The 17,647-nt window shown below is 52.5% G+C and overlaps 5 protein-coding genes across 5 annotated transcripts; 2 read left to right on the plus strand and 3 right to left on the minus strand.

Annotated features, from left to right (window-relative positions):
- Positions 1-2,246: 2,246 nt before the first annotated feature.
- Positions 2,247-4,384, plus strand: ASPACDRAFT_74202 (putative MFS transporter). Its single transcript, XM_020204144.1, has 7 exons — positions 2,247-2,614; positions 2,667-2,769; positions 2,828-2,991; positions 3,051-3,211; positions 3,261-3,492; positions 3,552-3,999; positions 4,058-4,384. Exons 1-7 carry the CDS (start codon positions 2,360-2,362, stop codon positions 4,225-4,227), a joined length of 1,533 nt encoding a protein of 510 aa, XP_020060917.1. The 5' UTR covers positions 2,247-2,359; the 3' UTR covers positions 4,228-4,384.
- A 429-nt stretch (positions 4,385-4,813) lies between these two features.
- ASPACDRAFT_19918 (glycoside hydrolase family 35 protein) lies at positions 4,814-8,160 on the minus strand (the record flags this gene model as incomplete). Its single annotated transcript, XM_020198909.1, has 6 exons — positions 4,814-5,618; positions 5,698-5,785; positions 5,838-5,909; positions 5,963-6,256; positions 6,309-7,308; positions 7,360-8,160. The coding sequence occupies 6 exons, from the start codon at positions 8,158-8,160 to the stop codon at positions 4,814-4,816; spliced, it is 3,060 nt and encodes a 1,019-aa protein (XP_020060918.1).
- Positions 8,161-9,880: 1,720 nt separating this feature from the next.
- Positions 9,881-11,590, minus strand: ASPACDRAFT_49039 (elongation of very long chain fatty acids protein; the record flags this gene model as incomplete). The annotated part of the gene is made up of 2 exons (XM_020202201.1): positions 9,881-10,732; positions 10,799-11,590. 2 exons carry the CDS (start codon positions 11,588-11,590, stop codon positions 9,881-9,883), a joined length of 1,644 nt encoding a protein of 547 aa, XP_020060919.1.
- A 1,528-nt stretch (positions 11,591-13,118) lies between these two features.
- Positions 13,119-14,413, minus strand: ASPACDRAFT_74204 (uncharacterized protein). The gene is made up of 2 exons (XM_020204145.1): positions 14,281-14,413; positions 13,119-14,219 (listed from the first exon to the last, which is right to left on the minus strand). Exons 1-2 carry the CDS (start codon positions 14,380-14,382, stop codon positions 13,137-13,139), a joined length of 1,185 nt encoding a protein of 394 aa, XP_020060920.1. The 5' UTR covers positions 14,383-14,413; the 3' UTR covers positions 13,119-13,136.
- Positions 14,414-15,179: 766 nt separating this feature from the next.
- On the plus strand, positions 15,180-16,410 carry ASPACDRAFT_38142 (uncharacterized protein; the record flags this gene model as incomplete). The annotated part of the gene is made up of 4 exons (XM_020200402.1): positions 15,180-15,223; positions 15,277-15,568; positions 15,647-16,242; positions 16,296-16,410. The coding sequence occupies 4 exons, from the start codon at positions 15,180-15,182 to the stop codon at positions 16,408-16,410; spliced, it is 1,047 nt and encodes a 348-aa protein (XP_020060921.1).
- Between the last annotated feature and the right edge of the window lie 1,237 nt (positions 16,411-17,647).

A 17,647-nucleotide genomic window follows, 5' to 3' on the forward strand; every position in this document is an offset into this window, starting at 1 on the left:
AACCACCTCCAGGTCTTGAACTTCTTTTCGTGTCTTGTGTTCTTTTATCTACGCATGGAGATCTATGGGGAGTCTTTTCACGGCCAGTGGGGAATTGCTTGGGAGCGATGGGTACAACCGAAGGCATTATTGCCCGTGGTCTTTTCGACTCGGTGGCCTTCGGTCTTTGCTGCACCCGGATATCAGGCCCCGATCTCGTCTACTCTGCCAGCGTCACGTTGTGCGTGCAGGCCCAGTGACGTTTATGGTTTCCTGGACCCTTTCTCATCAACACTAATTCCGTACCCTCGTACCCTCCCACTAAACGATCGGGGGGGGACAATCGATCGACCTTTGCATCCGAGCCAGTCCGTCAGTCATTATTTCAGTCATCTCCTTAAATCATGCGGTTTTTGCTTTTGTTCTGGAAGCGTGGAAATTGGGCAGCATCTCCTTTGCACACATTCACACCTTGTCTCATAGTGTCATCGTGCCATTGTTTCTTCTTTTTTCCATCCTGCGTCTGCCATGGTGTTTGTTATGTGTGTGTGTACAGCGAAATCTTGTTTTTTCTCTTTTCTCATCTAGAAGTGGTACACATCAAGTGATGTTGTGGACCGCTCTTCTCCTAGTGTTGACTGGTACTGGTGAAGCAATGCAATAGTTCGCCTGAGCTCATATGACACTGTCATGCGTAGATCTTCTATGATTTATTGTATTCGATAGAGGGGGGCGGATCAGTATTTCTCCTGGCTCACCTCTAGTTTTACCATTGATCCTGAGACGGGAAAGGATTTAAGTAGAAGGAGTCCGAATTGTTGAGGGAAAAAGAAGAAGAGCAGGCGAAAGAGGAGCAAGTCATTAGGTAAGGGGGATGTCGAGAGGAAGAGCAAGGGTTGTTGTTGGGGTTTGGGGTTTGGGGGGGGCGAGGAAAAAGCAACCCCCACGCTTTCCTTTGAATTTTTTAAATTCATCCTTCCTCTGGGGGGAACCCGAAAATCGGCATCTTTCTTTTCCCCGCCTCCACTTGACTGGGGCTCATCCGCCGCCTACGGCTCGTCCAATGCTCCCAATGCTCCCACCTCCTCGCTCTCCGCAATTCTCGGATCCGCAGCCACTACCACGCCCATGTCCTCTCCCTGACGAGGGTCAGCTCGCTTAAATGCCTTTGATATTTGCCGAGCGTGGAGGTGACGATGGTGGTGGTGGTGGTGCTGGCGGTGGTGGAGGCGTCGGGATAGAAAAGGTGGATCGGGATCGGTCCCGTGGTCACCAGGTATCCTGTCTGTCTGTCTGTCTGTCTGTCTGTCAATTAGTCGGTCTGATTCGATCGCTTTGTTTCTCGTCAGCTTCTTCAAGAAGGGAAGAATTTTGCCTCCGGGGACACCCGCGTCAGGTCCTTTTTCTTTCTCATTGAATGACGGTCGGACGGTCCAGCCCGCCGCCGGGCAGACAGGACCATGGACCATGGGCTGATGGTCGCATTGGGTTGGAAGCCGAGATTCTTTCCCGATTCTCGTTTCGGGCTGGTTGGGTGAAGTGTGAGGGGGGGAGAAGGGGGTTTGGTGTGGTTGTGCTATGTTGTTGGTCATTTGATTGATTGATTGTGTATAATAGGGGGAGTTTGAGACTTGGTTATAAATGCTGGAAGCACTGCATCTGGGTTGAATTCATCAGACTGTGTGTATAGTACACTGTAAGTAAGTATGGAGTAGTAGATCAGGTAACCCGAGCCTACTTTCCCAGAATGCAAACAGTTGCAACGTCGGACGGCAACCCCCACGTTCTCTCCGCTTTTTCCCTTTCGGCTTCCTTCGTCTTTTCGTCTTCCCGTCTCCATACAACAGACAACCTCGATCAACCACTGGCACTGATGCATCATCCACTACTGCATCATCATCATCATCATCATCATCATCGTCATCCTTGACATTAGTATCTCCTGCCTCGTCGGAATCTCTTCGGTAACCCCCACGCCCAGTCCTTCCCCCCAGGATCGATGCCGATTCGGTGTGGCATGTCTCCAGTCTGTCCCCCAGACCCTCTTTTTTCCCCGACCCTCCATTCCATCAGTCTGGGGTGACCCCAAAAAATCCCGGTTTTGCTGCCCGCTTCTTCGGCTCCCACCATGCCCTGCACACAAAAAGGTTCCTGATCCCGACTTGGCTGGCTGCCCTGTCTTGTCTCTCCAGCTTCTCTTCCGTCCCTTCCCTCTTCTTCTTCTTCTTCCTCCTCCTTATTCTCTGCTTCTCTTTCCTATTGATACCCCTTCCTTTTTCTCTTTACTGAGTGTCCCTATTCTCTGATATTCGGGTCTACATTTCATCGCTTTTGGAGGTCAATCTATAGACTCTTTCTACCAAACTAGGAGAGACGCAATATGTCTCCCAGGACCTCTTACGATCCCGAACGGGACATCGACAAGAGCCATGTCGACAACGTTGAAATCGTCCCCAATGCAGTGGCCAACGCCGACAAGCCCAATCCTCGCAAAGAGGCCCCGGCCTATGTCGCCAGTCTGTCGCCCGAGGAGCGTCAGAAAGCCGAACGCGCTCTGGTCCGCAAGATCGATTTGCGTCTGCTGCCTATGCTTATTATCATGTATATCTTGAATTACCTGGACCGGAATAATATTGTATGTGGCCTGTGGCCCCTTCTTTCGATTCTCGTTGCTGATCACCTACTAGGCGGCTGCCAAATTGGCCGGTCTCGAGGAAGATTTGGGCCTGGTGGGAGTGCAATATCAGACCTGCGTCAGTATTCTGTTTGTGGGTTATTTGTTGATGCAGAGTAGGAGCCCCTCTTTTGTTTCTTTTTGCGTCGTTACGAATAAATTCTGATTACTTAGTTCCGTCCAACTTGCTGCTCAATAAGATCGGTAAACCCGCCCTCTACCTCCCGGGATCTATGTTGCTCTGGGGTATTATCTCGACGTGCACCGCTGGCGCTCAAAGTTATGCTGGTCTGGTTGTCGTTCGGTTCTTCTTGGGCTTCGTGGAGGCAGCCTATTTTGTATGCGTTCGCCCCTGGCAAGATCCGCAAAGGGTTTGCTGACTCTCGCTCTCTTTTAGCCCGGATGTCTCTACTTCTTGAGTGCCTGGTATACTCGCAAGGAACTTGGATTCCGTACTGCCGCGCTGTACTCGGGTTCTCTCCTGTCGGGAGCCTTCTCTGGCCTCATTGCTGCAGGCATCACGGATGGAATGGATCACAAAATGGGACTTCGGTCATGGTAAGTACACTCAAGCGAGCTTTATGCATCCCTTACTGACTTTGGCCAGGCGCTGGCTTTTCATCATCGAGGGAGCCATCACCATCGTTGTGGCCTTCTCCTCTGTCTTTATCCTCCCCAATTTCCCGCGTACCACCCCATGGCTCACTGAGGAGGAGAAGCAGCTGGCTGCTTGGCGTCTGGAGGAAGATATTGGCGAAGACGATTGGGTCGATAGCGAGCAGCAGACCTTCTTGCATGGTGTCAAGCTGGCTTTCACCGACATTAAGACCTACCTGTTGGTAAGTCAACCCACTATCGAACATAATCCTTCTGCTACTTCCATCGCTAATGAACTTAGATGCTTCTTATCCTCGGGATTGTCTCCTCTGCCTCGGTCACCAATTTCTTCCCCACTGTTGTGAAGACCCTCAACTACGGCAACATCGAGACCTTGTGTCTGACCGCCCCTCCCTACTGTCTGGCCGTCATCACCGCCTTCACCAACGCCTGGCACGCCGACCGGACCGGTGAGCGCTATTTCCACATCACCCTACCACTCTACATCTCCGTGGCGGCCTTCATCCTCGCTGCCGCCACCACAAGCGTCGCTCCGCGCTACGTGGCCATGATGCTCATGGTCCCTTCCTTTTACGCCAGTTACGTCGTGGCCTTGGGCTGGATCTCGAGCACCTTGCCTCGTCCGGCCTCCAAGCGTGCCGCGGCTCTGGCGGGCATCAACTGCATCAGTAACATCAGTAGTATCTACGCGAGCTACATGTACCCTGACAGCGATGCTCCGCGTTACGGTAAGTCTCTTGCACTCCATCCTGTGTTGCGTTTTGCAGAGCCTAATAAGAGATATAGTCACCGCCATGTCCGTCAACTGCGCCACAGCCTTCCTGGCCATTCTCGCCGCGACGGCGCTCCGCTTCGTTCTCGTGCGGTTGAACAAGAAACTCGACCGCGGAGAAGGCATCGGCAGCGGGGAGGTGCCTGGCCAAGCCAGTTCCAGAGGCTTCCGATTCCTGGTCTAAGGTCTCTGTATCCTGGGGTCGGGTGCCTGGACGTGTATATTTCTTTTTGGTCGGTTATGAGAAAGGTATATTATGAGAGTGAACTAGCTATAGCTGGCTATATGACTTGTTTTTATGATTCCAACAAGTCGAGTAAATATGATTGATTCTCTGTATCATTGCTTTGCTTTTGGCCAATGTAAGTGTATCTCTGCCATATAGAGCACGTGCGCTTTTTGGCTACGTATGAAAACCAGCAAGTAAAAAATCATACACTGGTAGTTATCTACCTAGCGGCTGATTGCCTGGGAGGGTAGCATGGTTGCCTTGAGAGCACCTTGCTTTTGTTTCCCCCCCCCATCCCCCAATTCGAGAATAGACCTGAGGCATCAATGCCGAGGATCCATGTCGACCTGTCGAGAAGAGTGCTCATACTTTGCCCTAATGCTAGTCTAACACCCAATGCAGAAACTAGGTACACATTTTAACGTTCCTCATGCTCATTCTCATTCAAGCTAAGTATGCTTGCTATATACATCGTCCCCCAAAACTACTTTCCTAGACACATAAAGAACACAAGACTATACCTCCCAAAACTTGCCGCCGTTTAAGCATACTTCTCGCGCACCTCGGTCCACCCAGGCCGCAACTCCGCCGTCTCCAGCGCGGCCACACTCAACGAACTGTCGGCCACATAGTTCACGCGCCAGTCCACACTGATCCCGGCGCCGGCCTCGGTCTGCGCCCACACCGCCACGGCGATGGTGTTCTCGCCGTTGTAGTTCAGCACGCCCGCGGGGACCGGGTAGACGACCTGGTTGCCGATGTAGGGGAAGTACCGGCCGTACTGGTAGCCGTTGACGAACAGCTGGGCGCGGTAGGCGTTGCTGGGGGCGTCGTCGGGGGTGCCGAGGACGAACGAGATGGAGACGTCCAGTCCGGTGGGGATCTGGAGGGGCACCGTGGTGCGGAAGAATTTAATGGTTGCGCCGGTGAAGGACAAGGAGGAAGAGGAGGACGAAGAAGCGACGGTCCACTTGCTGTCGTCGAAGTCCGGAAGGTGCCATCCGACACGCTCGGCGAAGAGGCCGTCTTCGTTGTAGACGCCGCGGACGGGGTCGAGGTTGGATTCTCCGCCCGCGGTGCCGGCGAGGCGCCAGTGGGTGAATTCGGGGGCGGTAGAGGAGGTGTTGGACAACAAGCGCGCTTCGAGGATACCGCGGGGGTTGAGGACGCCGGTGGTCTCGTCGTGGCCGGTGTCGTCGTGAACGACGAGCAGAATGTTGGGGGTGCTCTTGGGGTCGGAGGAGAGGTACTCGGCGGGGAAGGTGATGGTCTTGTTGGCTTGGGTGATGGTCGCGTTGCCGAGGTAGGAGCCGACGAAATGGCCGTTCAACCAGGCGGAGAAGCCGCTATTTGGGGGATTAGCTGGTTGATGTCTCTACGGGTAAAAGGCGTTAAAAGGGTGGCGGGGAGAGGGGATGAGCTTACAATGCGTCTCCACCTTGAATGTTGAGGAATACGCCGGAGGCGGAGCTGTTGAAGTATCCGCGGAACAGACGGATGCCGTTGTGAAAACCTGTAGTCGTGATTAGTTGACTGTTGGTCTTGTAACAAGCCAGACTGCCTACCGTAGTCATCACCGTAAAGGACTGGAAGGGTCGCCGGCGGCTGGGGGTTGTAGGTCGTCATGTGGTCGGCCGCTTGAACTCTGTTAGTCTGTAACCGGAAGAAGATCGGGGTCGAGTATACATACCAACCCAAGCAGCACCGGTATCATCATAAGATACACTACGCTCAGGCAAGCTGTCATTCGATCTCCAGGATGCGAAAGCTGGAAGAGTAATAGCTTTGGGAGCAGCTAAAGAGGCTCGCAGACTACCGTGGGCAGTCTTGGTCGACTTGATCTGCTTGCCGTTCCAGGTCAGGCTCTTGACCTTTTTGGAAGCGAAGACCTCAATCTCCGTAGCGTTGACCGCGTCACCCTTGATTGCAAGAGTGTTGCCATCTTCCTTAACGGAACGGACAAGGTAGGGACCTTGGATGAGTACTACCAAAAGTCAGTATTCCGCAGACTATAAGCCAAGGTGAGCTTTCCATACCTGTCTCGTTGGCAGGGGCCAAAGGATTCTCGGTTAAAGTAGGGGCCCAGAAGAGATAGGCTACGGTCCGATCCAGAAGAACCACGCGCAGCTTGTCGTCGATCTTCAGCACACTCATTCCCGCGGACTGGGTGAAACTGACGGTCAGACTGCCTCCCTGTCGCTTGAAGGTCGGCTGAGAGCATTCCGCACACTTCGAGAGGACGGATCCAGACTTGGCACCCTTCACAGCGAACTCTCCAGACTCGCCGGTCGGCACCCAGAGGACAAGGGTCGGCTCGTTGTCAATGACCGAGTAGGTAAGCACTTCGGCCGTAGAGTACAGCAGAGTCTCCGAGCCAAGGTTAAAGTCCGTGACAATGATCTTGGACTGATGTCCATCGATTCTGATCTTGCCTCCGTTGCGGGGAACGATCAGGTTTCCAGCCGACGTGTTGAGGTGCAGCTTGAAAGCTTCATTCGTGTCCGAGGTGGAGTCCGCGTGCCGCGTCACGTAGAATGCAGCATTTGTCTCCGGGTTCCGAAGTTCGTAGGTAGTGATAACGGAGTTGTCGGAGTACTGGGTTCCATTTCCGACCAGGTCCGTCATGGTCAAGTCGCCCGCGCTTCGGGTGAACAGCGACAGCAGCTTGGTCTCATAATACTTAGAGCCAATTGAACGATCCTCAGAGATGGGTGCGGAGTAGTCATAGCTGGTCGCAGTCACAGGAGTAGCGATCGAACCCCAGTTGGTTCCTCCGTACAGCATGTACAAGCTCATTGCTGTGACCCGCTGCGCGATGTTCCAACGGTAGAAGAGATTGACAAAGTCCGCACCGGTATCGTCACCGCATCCACCTTCGGGGCCAGCCCATGGGTTGTAAGAGCCGCCCTGGAATTCGGGGAGGAATGAGGGCATATGGGGTTGGAACTCTTGGAAGTAGGTATAGTATTCGACCAGCTGATAAGGAACATAGGCGCCGTTGGTGGAGTCGCACACGCTAGTATCGCATGACCAGCACTAAACAGGTCAGATTGGTAAAGAAATATATTTCTGAGACGAATCACTTACGGAAGGGTAGGAATCAACACCAGTTACGTCAACATTGCCTCCAGCATCCGACCAGTCACTGGACCAGGACTTCGCATTCATGTTGGGGTCATTGAAGGTCAAGGGAACTGTGATGCCATTGTCGCGTGCGCTTGCCTCGAGAAGCTCCATATAATCAATTGCAGTCTCATTGGGAACCCTCTGGCTCGGGTCGGTAAGCCATTGGTCACCATACTCGTTCTCGATCTGGTAGCAGATTGTGTTGTGGCCATTGGTGACCTGGTAGCGGCTGGTGATCTGAGAGATCTCGTCGAAGTATGGCTTCCAGGCGTCCGTATACCGCGAATCATTGTTCCGCAGGGTTCCGTATTCACCGGAGGTCAACCAGAGGGGGAACCCACCAGCATTAGCTTCCGCGTTGACGTACGGTCCGGGACGGACGATGATGTATAGACCGAGCTCCTTCGCAAGATCGAAGATCGAGGTGATGTTGTGGGCGCCGGTGGAGAAGTCAACTGTGTGGTTGTTCGGGGAATGGTATCCCCAGCTGGTGTAGATGGAGAAACCGGTGAAGCCAGCAGCCTTGATCTTCTCCAGGATGTCCCTCCACAAGCCGGGAACAGGAATGCGCCAGTAGTGAAACTCGCCAGAGAACACAAAGACTCGCTGATCATTCACATGAAAACTGTAATGATCCCATTGAACGTCCGTGGTCAGTCCATTGTTGAAGACTTCCCATCCCTCAGCAGTCTGATTCTGAGCAGCGGTCAGCAGACCTGAGTTTGCCAGCAAAAGAGAAATTGGCAAGAGTAGTCGCGCCATGGCTCAGACCATGCACCTGTCTGCGCCGGCAAGACAATGGCAAGGCAAGGGAAAAAAAGTGCTTGGGAGGAAAACATTTTCCTTGAACGGCCGCGACCAGGCGCCCTCAATTTATACCCGGTTCCTTCGCCAGGCAGGTAGGAACCCCACATCACCAGAATTTTTGCATCGTCAACAGGAAGAAGCTACTAGACACCGGAATTGACTTTTGGCGTGGGCATTGACGGAAGACCGAAGGAGAGAGAGAGAAAAAAAAAGTCCTCTCGAGCTCAACTGGGTAAAAAGCTCAGCTTTGCTGGGGAAACAGGAAAGAGGACCAAACGACCAAACGACCAAACGGACCCGACATTGTCCACTTAACTCCACTGGCGGAGGCCGGAGACGGTAAGCGATTGGGCCCAAGCGAGGGCATTTAATATGTGGTTGATTAGGTCGCTCATGCGATGCACTAGAGCCGTTGCGCGTCGATAAACTGGTAAATGAAGAGGCGCAGAGGAAGCTTCTCTGCCGCGTGCTTTAGAGCAAAGAGCCCAAGGCGAGATGAGGGATGTGGGGAAAGGGACCAGGGTCTGAACCATCGCCGGTTCGTCATAGCCAGTGAGCCGCCCAAGTCCGGCGGGGGAGACGGCTGTGGGGAAGTTTAGCCTGGGGATTTTTCCTCCAGTCACCGTCCACGCCCGGCCTGCGATTTCGCCGGTGGACTGACTTCTCGAATAAGAAGAGGGGGAGGGTCCGGTCATTTCCCTTGATTGACCTGGCAAATTGTCTTATGATGTGTGGACCTGCCCTGGAAGCACGAGCCTCGGTTCCAATCTCCTCACCATTGTGTGGAAATCACTCCCATCGCAAGCAATACAGGTCAAATGACTGCGGGAGATGATAGCATCGCTGCAGAAGACAGAGTCCGACTTCGACCGGATCGATGCCAATGATGGGTTTCATCCTAAGAGCTGGGAGCGAGTTATCTTGGGAAGTGGAACAGGAGGGAGGGAGAGTCCGGCTTGGAGTCAGCGGGATTTGGGCAAAGGTAGGCGGTGGCTCACTTGACCGCCCTTACCTCATACTCAAAGCAACAGAGGAACGACAACTACGAGAATATTTCGAAAGTCTTCCATTCTCAGACCATGATACTGATTCGTTTGTTCCATTGTTCCGATCTGATCTTGCTTATTTGGTCAATAATAGATATTCACTTTTCCGCATCCTACCTAGAGACTCCTAGTGACAACAAAAGCCCAAACCCACCTGACAATGACGCCCCCAATATGTACACCAACCAAAACAAAGCATTGAACGGCAAAAGCACAAATGTTGTTATAGACAAGAATAGCAAAGAGCTGCAGCCCAATCCACCATCGCAAACAAGACACGGGCCTGGAAATAGTATACAACTGAGCGTGGGGAAAGTGCGAAGGCAGCCACCAGGTAACCAGCTTCCGCATAGCTTTGGCGCAGCGTGCGGAAATCCTTCGCACCCGAGTCGATCGGGGCGCAATCGCTGGATCATCCTCGATGGTCGGCGCGGCTGGTCCAGAAATTCAGAGCGGCATGAATTCTGACAGGAGAAAATCACAAGGAAGAAGTTGAGCTGAGATAAGCGATAACCTCTGGTGAAGCCGACTTGGAGGATTTGCGCCATCTAGCTCGTCGAATACTCCTTGAAGCGGATTTGAGGTAAAAGGTATTCTCGAAGAGGCACCAGTGCTCAAACTCCCCTAACCTAGGCGGATCGATCCAGAACTTCAAACGGGTTGGAGTCCTTGGCATCGACAACTGGAGGGGTCTGCAATTCTTCCTTGGTGGTCTTCTTGGCACCCTTCTTAGAAGAAACAGTAGAGAAGCCTTGGTCGGAGTCAGCGTCGCTGGAGACAGCGCGGGCCTTCTGCTTGGCAGTGGTGGCGCGTGTGCGAATGGGCGAATTCTCGACAGCCGACTTCTGCTGAGACTTATTGTGCGATCGGAGAGCCTGGACGCGGTTGAGGGCCTCATCCTCGGTGCTCTCGCTGGTCTCTCCGTTCACCTCAACTGCCTTGCGGATTTCGCGGCTGACGCCCTTCAAGGCATCCAAGCCAGCCTTCTCCGCGGCCTGGATGTTGCTGGGCTGGCGAGCGCCCGGCTCCTTGCGATACAGATAAGACCGGACAAAGAAACGAGCGAAGAGGTAGGTCAAGGGGAGAAGGTACACGACGTTGAGCCAGATCGCGAAACCCTGTCCGGTAGTATCCATGCAAGTGACCATGGGACCAACACGGTGGGATTGCACAGGAGCAGCAGCAGGGGTGTCAGGAACTCCCACGTTCTCGGCAGGGCCTTCCGCACCTGCAGCCCGGAAAGCAAGCTTCTTGATCCAGGGCACCAATCCCTCCTCCGCAGCTTCGGCAGCCACAAACTGGGCAGTCGAAATGGGAGCTTCGAAAGCAGCCTGGCTGGCTGGAAGGGTGTAACTGATGAAGAGATAGGAAGCAGCCATGGCAGAACCAATGACGAACTGAGTAATCTGCATAGTGGTCAAGGACCTCTTGATCACGGTAGGAACACGGATACGCAGAGCGGTGATGGTATAGTAAGTGTACTGTACAATACGTCAGTCAGCGCTAGGCGAGCAACGTTGTGAAAAGAGTTTGGATGTGGTACGTACCATCAGAGCGTGAATGCCGGAGTTAACCAAGGTGAAGATCCAGATGGGAGGCGCAACATAGCGAATACCAGCCCACATGCACATCATGGCACCGGCATGGTGGTATGTCTGCAGCGTGGAGCTCTTCTTACCCTTGGCGAGGATAATCACGGTGTCCAAAACTTCGTAGAACTTGGACAGATAGAAGATCCATCCAAGGAAGGCCAGTCCCTCGTTCCACAGGCGACCAACATCCGTGAAGTCAGGCACGCCCGTCTCAGCCAGCTTGTATTCCGGGTTCCTAATGGTCCACTGCTCGACAGAAGGATCGTAGACAGCGGCATTACCATAACCGCGCGGGCCATTGACCTTGCACAGAGTATCTGCGACGGCTGCGACGTAGTTGGGATCATCGTGACTGGGCCACGAGTTGCGGAAGGCGCGGATCATGCCGGCAAAGGTCCACGCGGAATAGATAGCCAAGAAGACATTGTGGAGGATCACGAAGAGCTTGAAGAGCCTCGTTTGACTGAATCCCCAGGGTTTGTAACCGCGACTCTTGTTAACCCGGTTCAACAAGATGACAGTGACGGCGTAGACGCTGGCGATGGTGATGGGGACGCGCACGTCCAGGAGCTGGTTGTATAGTTCGGGAGGGATGTTGAAGGGCTGATACCAGGTCGGTTCGGAGGTGATAGGCGCAGGCAGCGTAGCAGGAAGCTCACTGGGAGGGAATTGTAGAAGAGAAGAAGGAGGGAGTCCAAACCGGATGACAGCCGGGTTCGACTGGCCATCGACGGTGATGTCGACCATCGTGACGCAATCGGGAGCGGACAATGGTGTATAGGTATGAATAGAGAGGTAGATGATGGTAGTGACCACAAAGGGGGATATTGTAGTGCCTAAGTGAACAAAAGGGAGGAATTGAGCAGATAGCCCTAGTCACGTCCAATGGCACTGATAATGGGGTAAATGGGGAAGCTTTTCTCAACAGTCCGCGTCCTTGACCCCAAAAAAGGGAAGGAAGCCGGCTTTGGAAAAAAAAAAAAAAGTTCTAGTGGAAAACCACACCCGCAATACCGCGATACCGCAATAGCGCAGGCGCCAATCAATCCGATAAGAGTTCGGATAAAGGATCAATTATTTTGTTATTGCATCAACCCTGTTAATCCTCGGGATATGCAATGTGGGAAGAGAAGAGGAAATTCAAAAAGAGCAATGACGAAGGTTAACCAAGAAAGTAAAGAGGAAGGAGATCGTCGTGGGCGCCTGGGGAAAGCAGAGGCAATTATCTCTTTTCAACAGGTGAAACTTGGGACTACTCAGAAACAGTCAAGAGGTCAATAATAATCATTACAGTCACTTTGATCAATTCCAACTTCCATTCATTGCAGCTCCGACCTGTCGCCGGACTGAGCCAAGCAGGATACCCAGATAAGGACAAATGGGAGCAACGACAAGGGCATTAAAGTGGAGCCATGATGCGTTTTGTTGGGAATTCGGTCGCTGTTCAAAGCCTCGGCCCAACAAAGGCAGGCAGACTTCAATGCGCAATAATTTTTCTGGAGAGGTCCGGTATGCTTGTGATTGTGATTAACGCCGGTATCACACCTTATTTGGGATTCTGGGGGTGGTCCGGCCACTCTCCGGCAAGGAATTGTGGTCAGCAACCAAGGGATGCTTTGTAGGAGTAGGAGTTCTGTAGTTCCAGAAGGGGCTGAGAATGGAAGCTATCTTCATAGTCTTGTGAGAGCCTAAGGCACTTCCCCGGTTCCTGCATAAAAGAATCCTTTTCTCTTCTCTTCAATAGGGAGGAGTGCTTTGCGCCTCGGTTATTCAACCAGCTCAATTGGATGATTCTCTGACCATCTAATGACGCCAATGGTGGCCAACATCCATCCATGGCGTACATCATGATCCCGCATGTTCACGCTCCCCGCAATCAAGCCATTGACGGATGAACAATAAAATACAGTAACCACCATTTTAAATCGAATGACATCAAGTAGACCTCATCAAGAATCAATTGCGAGCACCCGTGCTTAGGCAGCAGCCATGTAAGGCGGTGAACAGCGGCAATACTCATTCTTCGGACTTGAGTCAACATGACCCACCGACGTCATTGCCTCTCCTTTACTGGCTATACTCAATCGGATTAGTACGTTTGGGCTACTCCAGCATCTGTCATCCATGCTTCTTCTAGCCTGGAACCTTATATACAGTTGAATGTAGAGAGAACGACTGATATCCAGCAATCACCATGATATTCGCTGAAGTACATGTGCAGCAGCGCGAGCACATCGCGCATAGAATAACCGACTAGTTAGTGTTACATATAAACATGATAGTCACCCTTCGATCAGCGGGGTTTGGTGCTAAACGGAACAGGCGGCGGCGCAGAACCCATGCTATTGACAGGCGTTGATCGCATGCCCGCCTTCTTTGGAGGTGGCGGCGGCGGAGCCTTTCTCTGGCCCAAGGAGTCGATGCTTGACGAGGAACGATGCACAACCGGGTGCGGGGGCACCGGGGGCACCTGAGCACTTGGGGACTTCTGGTCATCGAAGAATTTGTTAACCCGCTGCGAGATTCCGTATCTCTCATTGAGTCCGTTTAGTTTTTGTTTGCCGGCATCGATTTTATCCCCATGTCGCTCGCGAAAGTCGTTGAGCGACGCAGAACCACTCCGTGCGTGAGTGGCAGAAACAGTCGAAGATTCGTTTGCGTACGTACTCCCTCGTGCTGGTGGAGGAGGTGCTGGGGAGGAGGATGTAGTTCTCAATTGAGAAAAGCGTGACTGGAGCTCATTGACCGGAGCTTGACCAACTGGGCCCGCAGTTGGTGGCGAAGCAGCGCCGGAATGCCTGCTATCACTCCCGATTCCGAGAGCAGGCACTGAGATACCGGACCGAGAGAGGTTAGATGTGGCATTCTGATTCAGGTATCCTTCAAGAGGTTTGGTTGTTGACGGCTGTGTGGAATAGGCGGGAGGCGGAGTGGGCGGCTGCGAGGATAGTGTTGAGCTGGCCCGGGACGGAAGTCGAGGTGGAACACTGGGTTTTGGCTTGGAGCTTGCAGATGTCACAGAGTCCGCCGGAGAGTCCACGCGCCTGACTGGGGGCGGCGGTAGGTTGGCGGTATCTAGTCCTGTCCGATTCACTCGATACGGTAGGGGAGGCGCTGCTGGCTTCTGAGCCTCTTCGTTCCGAGCTTGCTCTTCCTCCTGCTGTCGTGCGTGTTGCTGTTGAATCTGATCTCCTGATAAGGGGGCGCCCAAGCCTCTCCGATCAGGTGTGAGTTCGTTCGGGAGCGCTCCGGCGCCGTGGTATTTGATGTGCTTCGGTGGTGGTCCAAAAGAGGCAGGATCCTTCAAGGATGAGAGTGGTACGGCGACATGCTCTTCACGCTCGTCCTTGTCCTTTCCTTTGCCCATCCATCCGGCCTAAGTGTTGGAGAGTTGGTCAGCACTAAGCTCAACTGCGTCATCGGGAGCAGACACGAACCACTTGATTAATGCCTTTGAAATCATTCCTCCAGCCTTCCTTCTTCCCTTCCCGGCCTTTAGGGTGCCAGCCCTCTTTCATAACCCCTCTAAAGCCGCTCATATCGACTGGTAACTGTGAAACTGATAGTGTCTATGTGAACCTAGGCAGAAGGCACGCCGATCAAATGGCAGCGGTGGTTGATAAGAGCCAGACGGATGCGGTCGGGGGGGAGCGGAGCCCACCCCACGCCTGTCCGGATTTGGCTAGTCGAAAACCTTCTACCATTTTGACTACCACAGTCCCGTGCCGGGATACTTATTTAGTCGGCTTTGTACGAAACGAACAGTGTACAGATATGGTGAGTCTAATGCCATGAAACGAGGTATGGAACTGATTGCTACTTTCGTACAAGAGCTCTCGGTGTTTTTTTTTACAAAGAGGGTTCCAGATCCTGCAGTCACGACAAGCAGGTTCTGGAAAAGCTCATGCCTGGCTTACCACATACTACACCTTTGCAATGACTGTAAAAGATGTAGTCTGGTCAGAAGTACTCGTACATCGAGTTAAGCCAGAGGTTACAGGGAGCAGAGTCTCAGTGATGACGACGATCAATGATTCTTGTTAGTGAGAGGTTATGTCGAATTTAAGGAAGTGCTAGGAAAATATATTCCGCGTCGGCCTAGCGCCAGCAAAATCCCTCTAAAATAGAACCAACTATGATCAATCGTCATTTTCACTTCCATATTGTAGGGCAGAAGAAACTCAAGTTCCCTCTCAAAGCCCCGCATGTGACAAGGCTCTATTTGTAATCGTGATGATCAGCCACCAAGCGGGGTACATGTATAAAACTGACCTGTACCTCCCAAGTGAGTAGAGGATATTCAGTGTAGACCACGAAAGTAGACCGCCAACTGATCATGACGCAGACTAAAGTCCTTTTGACTGGGGCCACTGGATTCATGTACGTCTCAGCTTGAAAGGGCGTCGTATGAAATGCTAACGCGATCATTGCAGTGGAGGAACTGTACTGTATCAGTTACTCCAATTGGCCGAGGCTCAACCCGCAAAGCTATCCATCACGACTGTTGTACGTCGTTCAGAGCAAGCAGATCTCTTGGCCAGTAAAGGGGTTCAAACGACCCTTGTGTCTGGTCTTGATGATGCAGACGGACTAGCACGAGCGGCGAGCAGTCATGACATCGTTGTTAATGTTGCGACCGGCTTCCACGTTGCCGCCACCAAGGCACTCATACAGGGTCTCAGCAAGAGACGTGAGCAGACTGGTCGCGATGTTCACTTCCTTCATGTGAGTAGCTGTGTCCGCTGTTATCCACAATATTCTCCAAAGAAAGCATATTGACAGAGCAATCCTGGAACTTCTCAGCTCTCGGGAACAACCTGCGTATCCGTCTCATCTATCACGCCATCTTCATTCGAGTTACGAACATTTTCCGATCAAGATGATGATATATTCAATTATGAGCAGACGCGCGACTCTCAAGAAGCCTACGCGCAGAGAACGGCCGAAGTTACAGCCATACAGACGAGTGAGAGCCTGGGGGTCAAGGCGTACGTCGTAATGCCCCCACTCGTCTATGGCCGGGGTAGCGGGTGGTTCAAGAAGCAATCACACCAAATCCCCACACTGATCAGGAATGCAATTGCATCTGGCTTCGCAGAACATGTCGACACCGGCGAAGCGCAGCTGGGCCATGTCCATGTAGAGGACCTGGCTCGTCTCTATGTCACTTTAGTGGCGAGGATTCTGTCCGGCGAGGAAATCCCCTATGGCCAAAATGGTTACTACTTCGCCAATACTGGGTCTCATAAGTGGCTTGATGTGACAACCCGGATAGGCAAGGCAGGGCATGACATGGGCGTCTTGAAATCAGCTAGCCCCAGATCGATAAGCCTTGAGGATGCTGCAGAGAAACTCGCCGATGGAGACTTGGGTTACGCGGAAGCGTGCTTTGCTTCCAAGTGAGATTTAACTCCTCAATTTCAAACTGAATAAGATCTGATGGAAAAAATAGCTCTAGTACTAGACCCGATAAGGCTTTCGCGGTTGGATGGGAGCCCCTGAAGACCGAGCACGACTGGGAGCACTCCATCAAATCGACCTTCGAGGATATACTGCAGGAACAATAAGGGTTAGTAGTCAGGCCAAACAGCGCTCCTCGACTCGAGCCAAAGCTCAGGAAGCTAGTTGGCGACCGTATCGAAGGCTTCGTGCCGCTGCGCCGCTCGGAACTGGGTCATGCACCCGAGATTTGTTTTAAGTGAATTCGCCAAGCTGTGGGTGAATGTGGATATTGTCCTTCAGCATGCAAAGCTTATCCATTTGACCCCACTTGTCCATGTTCGACAAGGGGCAGGGGTGCTGGGGGCAATCCCTATCCTCAATGCTAGCACTGGCTTTGCGGCAGGTTCCGAGCTAGTACACTTGTCGATGCTGGAAGAAGTCAGGGGATATGCAAGCTATGACATGATTTGTACAAGATCAGATATGAATAAAACCCGATGAAGAGATATGATTGCCGAGGTGGAATTGCCGGAGCATGATCGTGCTGCACTGTTCAGCCAAGATTTTCAGCAAACCAGTCATTGAGGATCACCGTGATCAGGTTCCACAGAGAAAAGCGATAGGAGACATCGATGAATTGAAGCGGTAGCTGCCTGGCGGCGATAACGCGAGGCGGAGATTCAAGGGGTTAAGGCAGGTGGGATGCAGTGGGATCTTAAAATGCTCACATATAGGCCTCGACTCAAGCTTTGTGGTATCCCAGCCATGTTGTGAAACGCTCGGGACTACCCAAGTGACGGTCGATCATGATTTGCAGGGAATGAATGAGGGGAGAGAGAAGGCAAGTGCCCTCCGATCATTTGCTCTTCCAATAAAAGGGGGGATTAAGCTATGCCTGGGCGAAAGAACTGTGCTGCCTCGATGCGGATCATGGGATCCATCATCCATGCCAGTGAAATATGAAGGTTCCTTAATTTGCCCGGGCTGTCCGTCATAGAAAGAATAGGCAGTCGGTCCGGTCAAGCGGGGCGGTACGGTGGAGAGTGGTTTTGGCTGGTTTGTCTTCCCGCTCGGCTTCTGGAAGCCATGCAGCATCGCCATTCCCTGCCATTCTCATCCGTACTACATTCTACTTGCTCATCCGATGAACCTCATTCCTCAAGCCAAGAACAACTTACCCTCTTCTGGAATCACTCCTGAGCAAATAGTCATATGACGGGCACACTCAGCTTTTAGATTATTCTACAGCCCTATGTCCAATAATAACGTCCCTACAACCAACTGCCCGGTCGGGAAAAGAGACCACCCATCGGAAGTACTGCCACTTAGTACTTAGATTGCTCTCGATCATTGCTGAGCACG

Source organism: Aspergillus aculeatus (genome assembly GCF_001890905.1).
Source record: "Aspergillus aculeatus ATCC 16872 unplaced genomic scaffold ASPACscaffold_1, whole genome shotgun sequence".
NCBI lineage: Eukaryota > Fungi > Ascomycota > Eurotiomycetes > Eurotiales > Aspergillaceae > Aspergillus > Aspergillus aculeatus.

Coding starts and splice junctions, on each gene's coding strand:
- ASPACDRAFT_74204 (XM_020204145.1), bottom strand. CDS start 14,382: ATGAGCGGCTTTAGAGGGGTTATGAAAGAGGGCTGGCACCCTAAAGGC. Junction 14,220..14,280: donor TCAAAGGCATTAATCAAGTG/GTTCGTGTCTGC, acceptor TCCAACACTTAG/GCCGGATGGATGGGCAAAGG.
- ASPACDRAFT_74202 (XM_020204144.1), top strand. CDS start 2,360: ATGTCTCCCAGGACCTCTTACGATCCCGAACGGGACATCGACAAGAGC. Junction 2,615..2,666: donor ACCTGGACCGGAATAATATT/GTATGTGGCCTG, acceptor ATCACCTACTAG/GCGGCTGCCAAATTGGCCGG. Junction 2,992..3,050: donor TCGTGGAGGCAGCCTATTTT/GTATGCGTTCGC, acceptor GCTCTCTTTTAG/CCCGGATGTCTCTACTTCTT.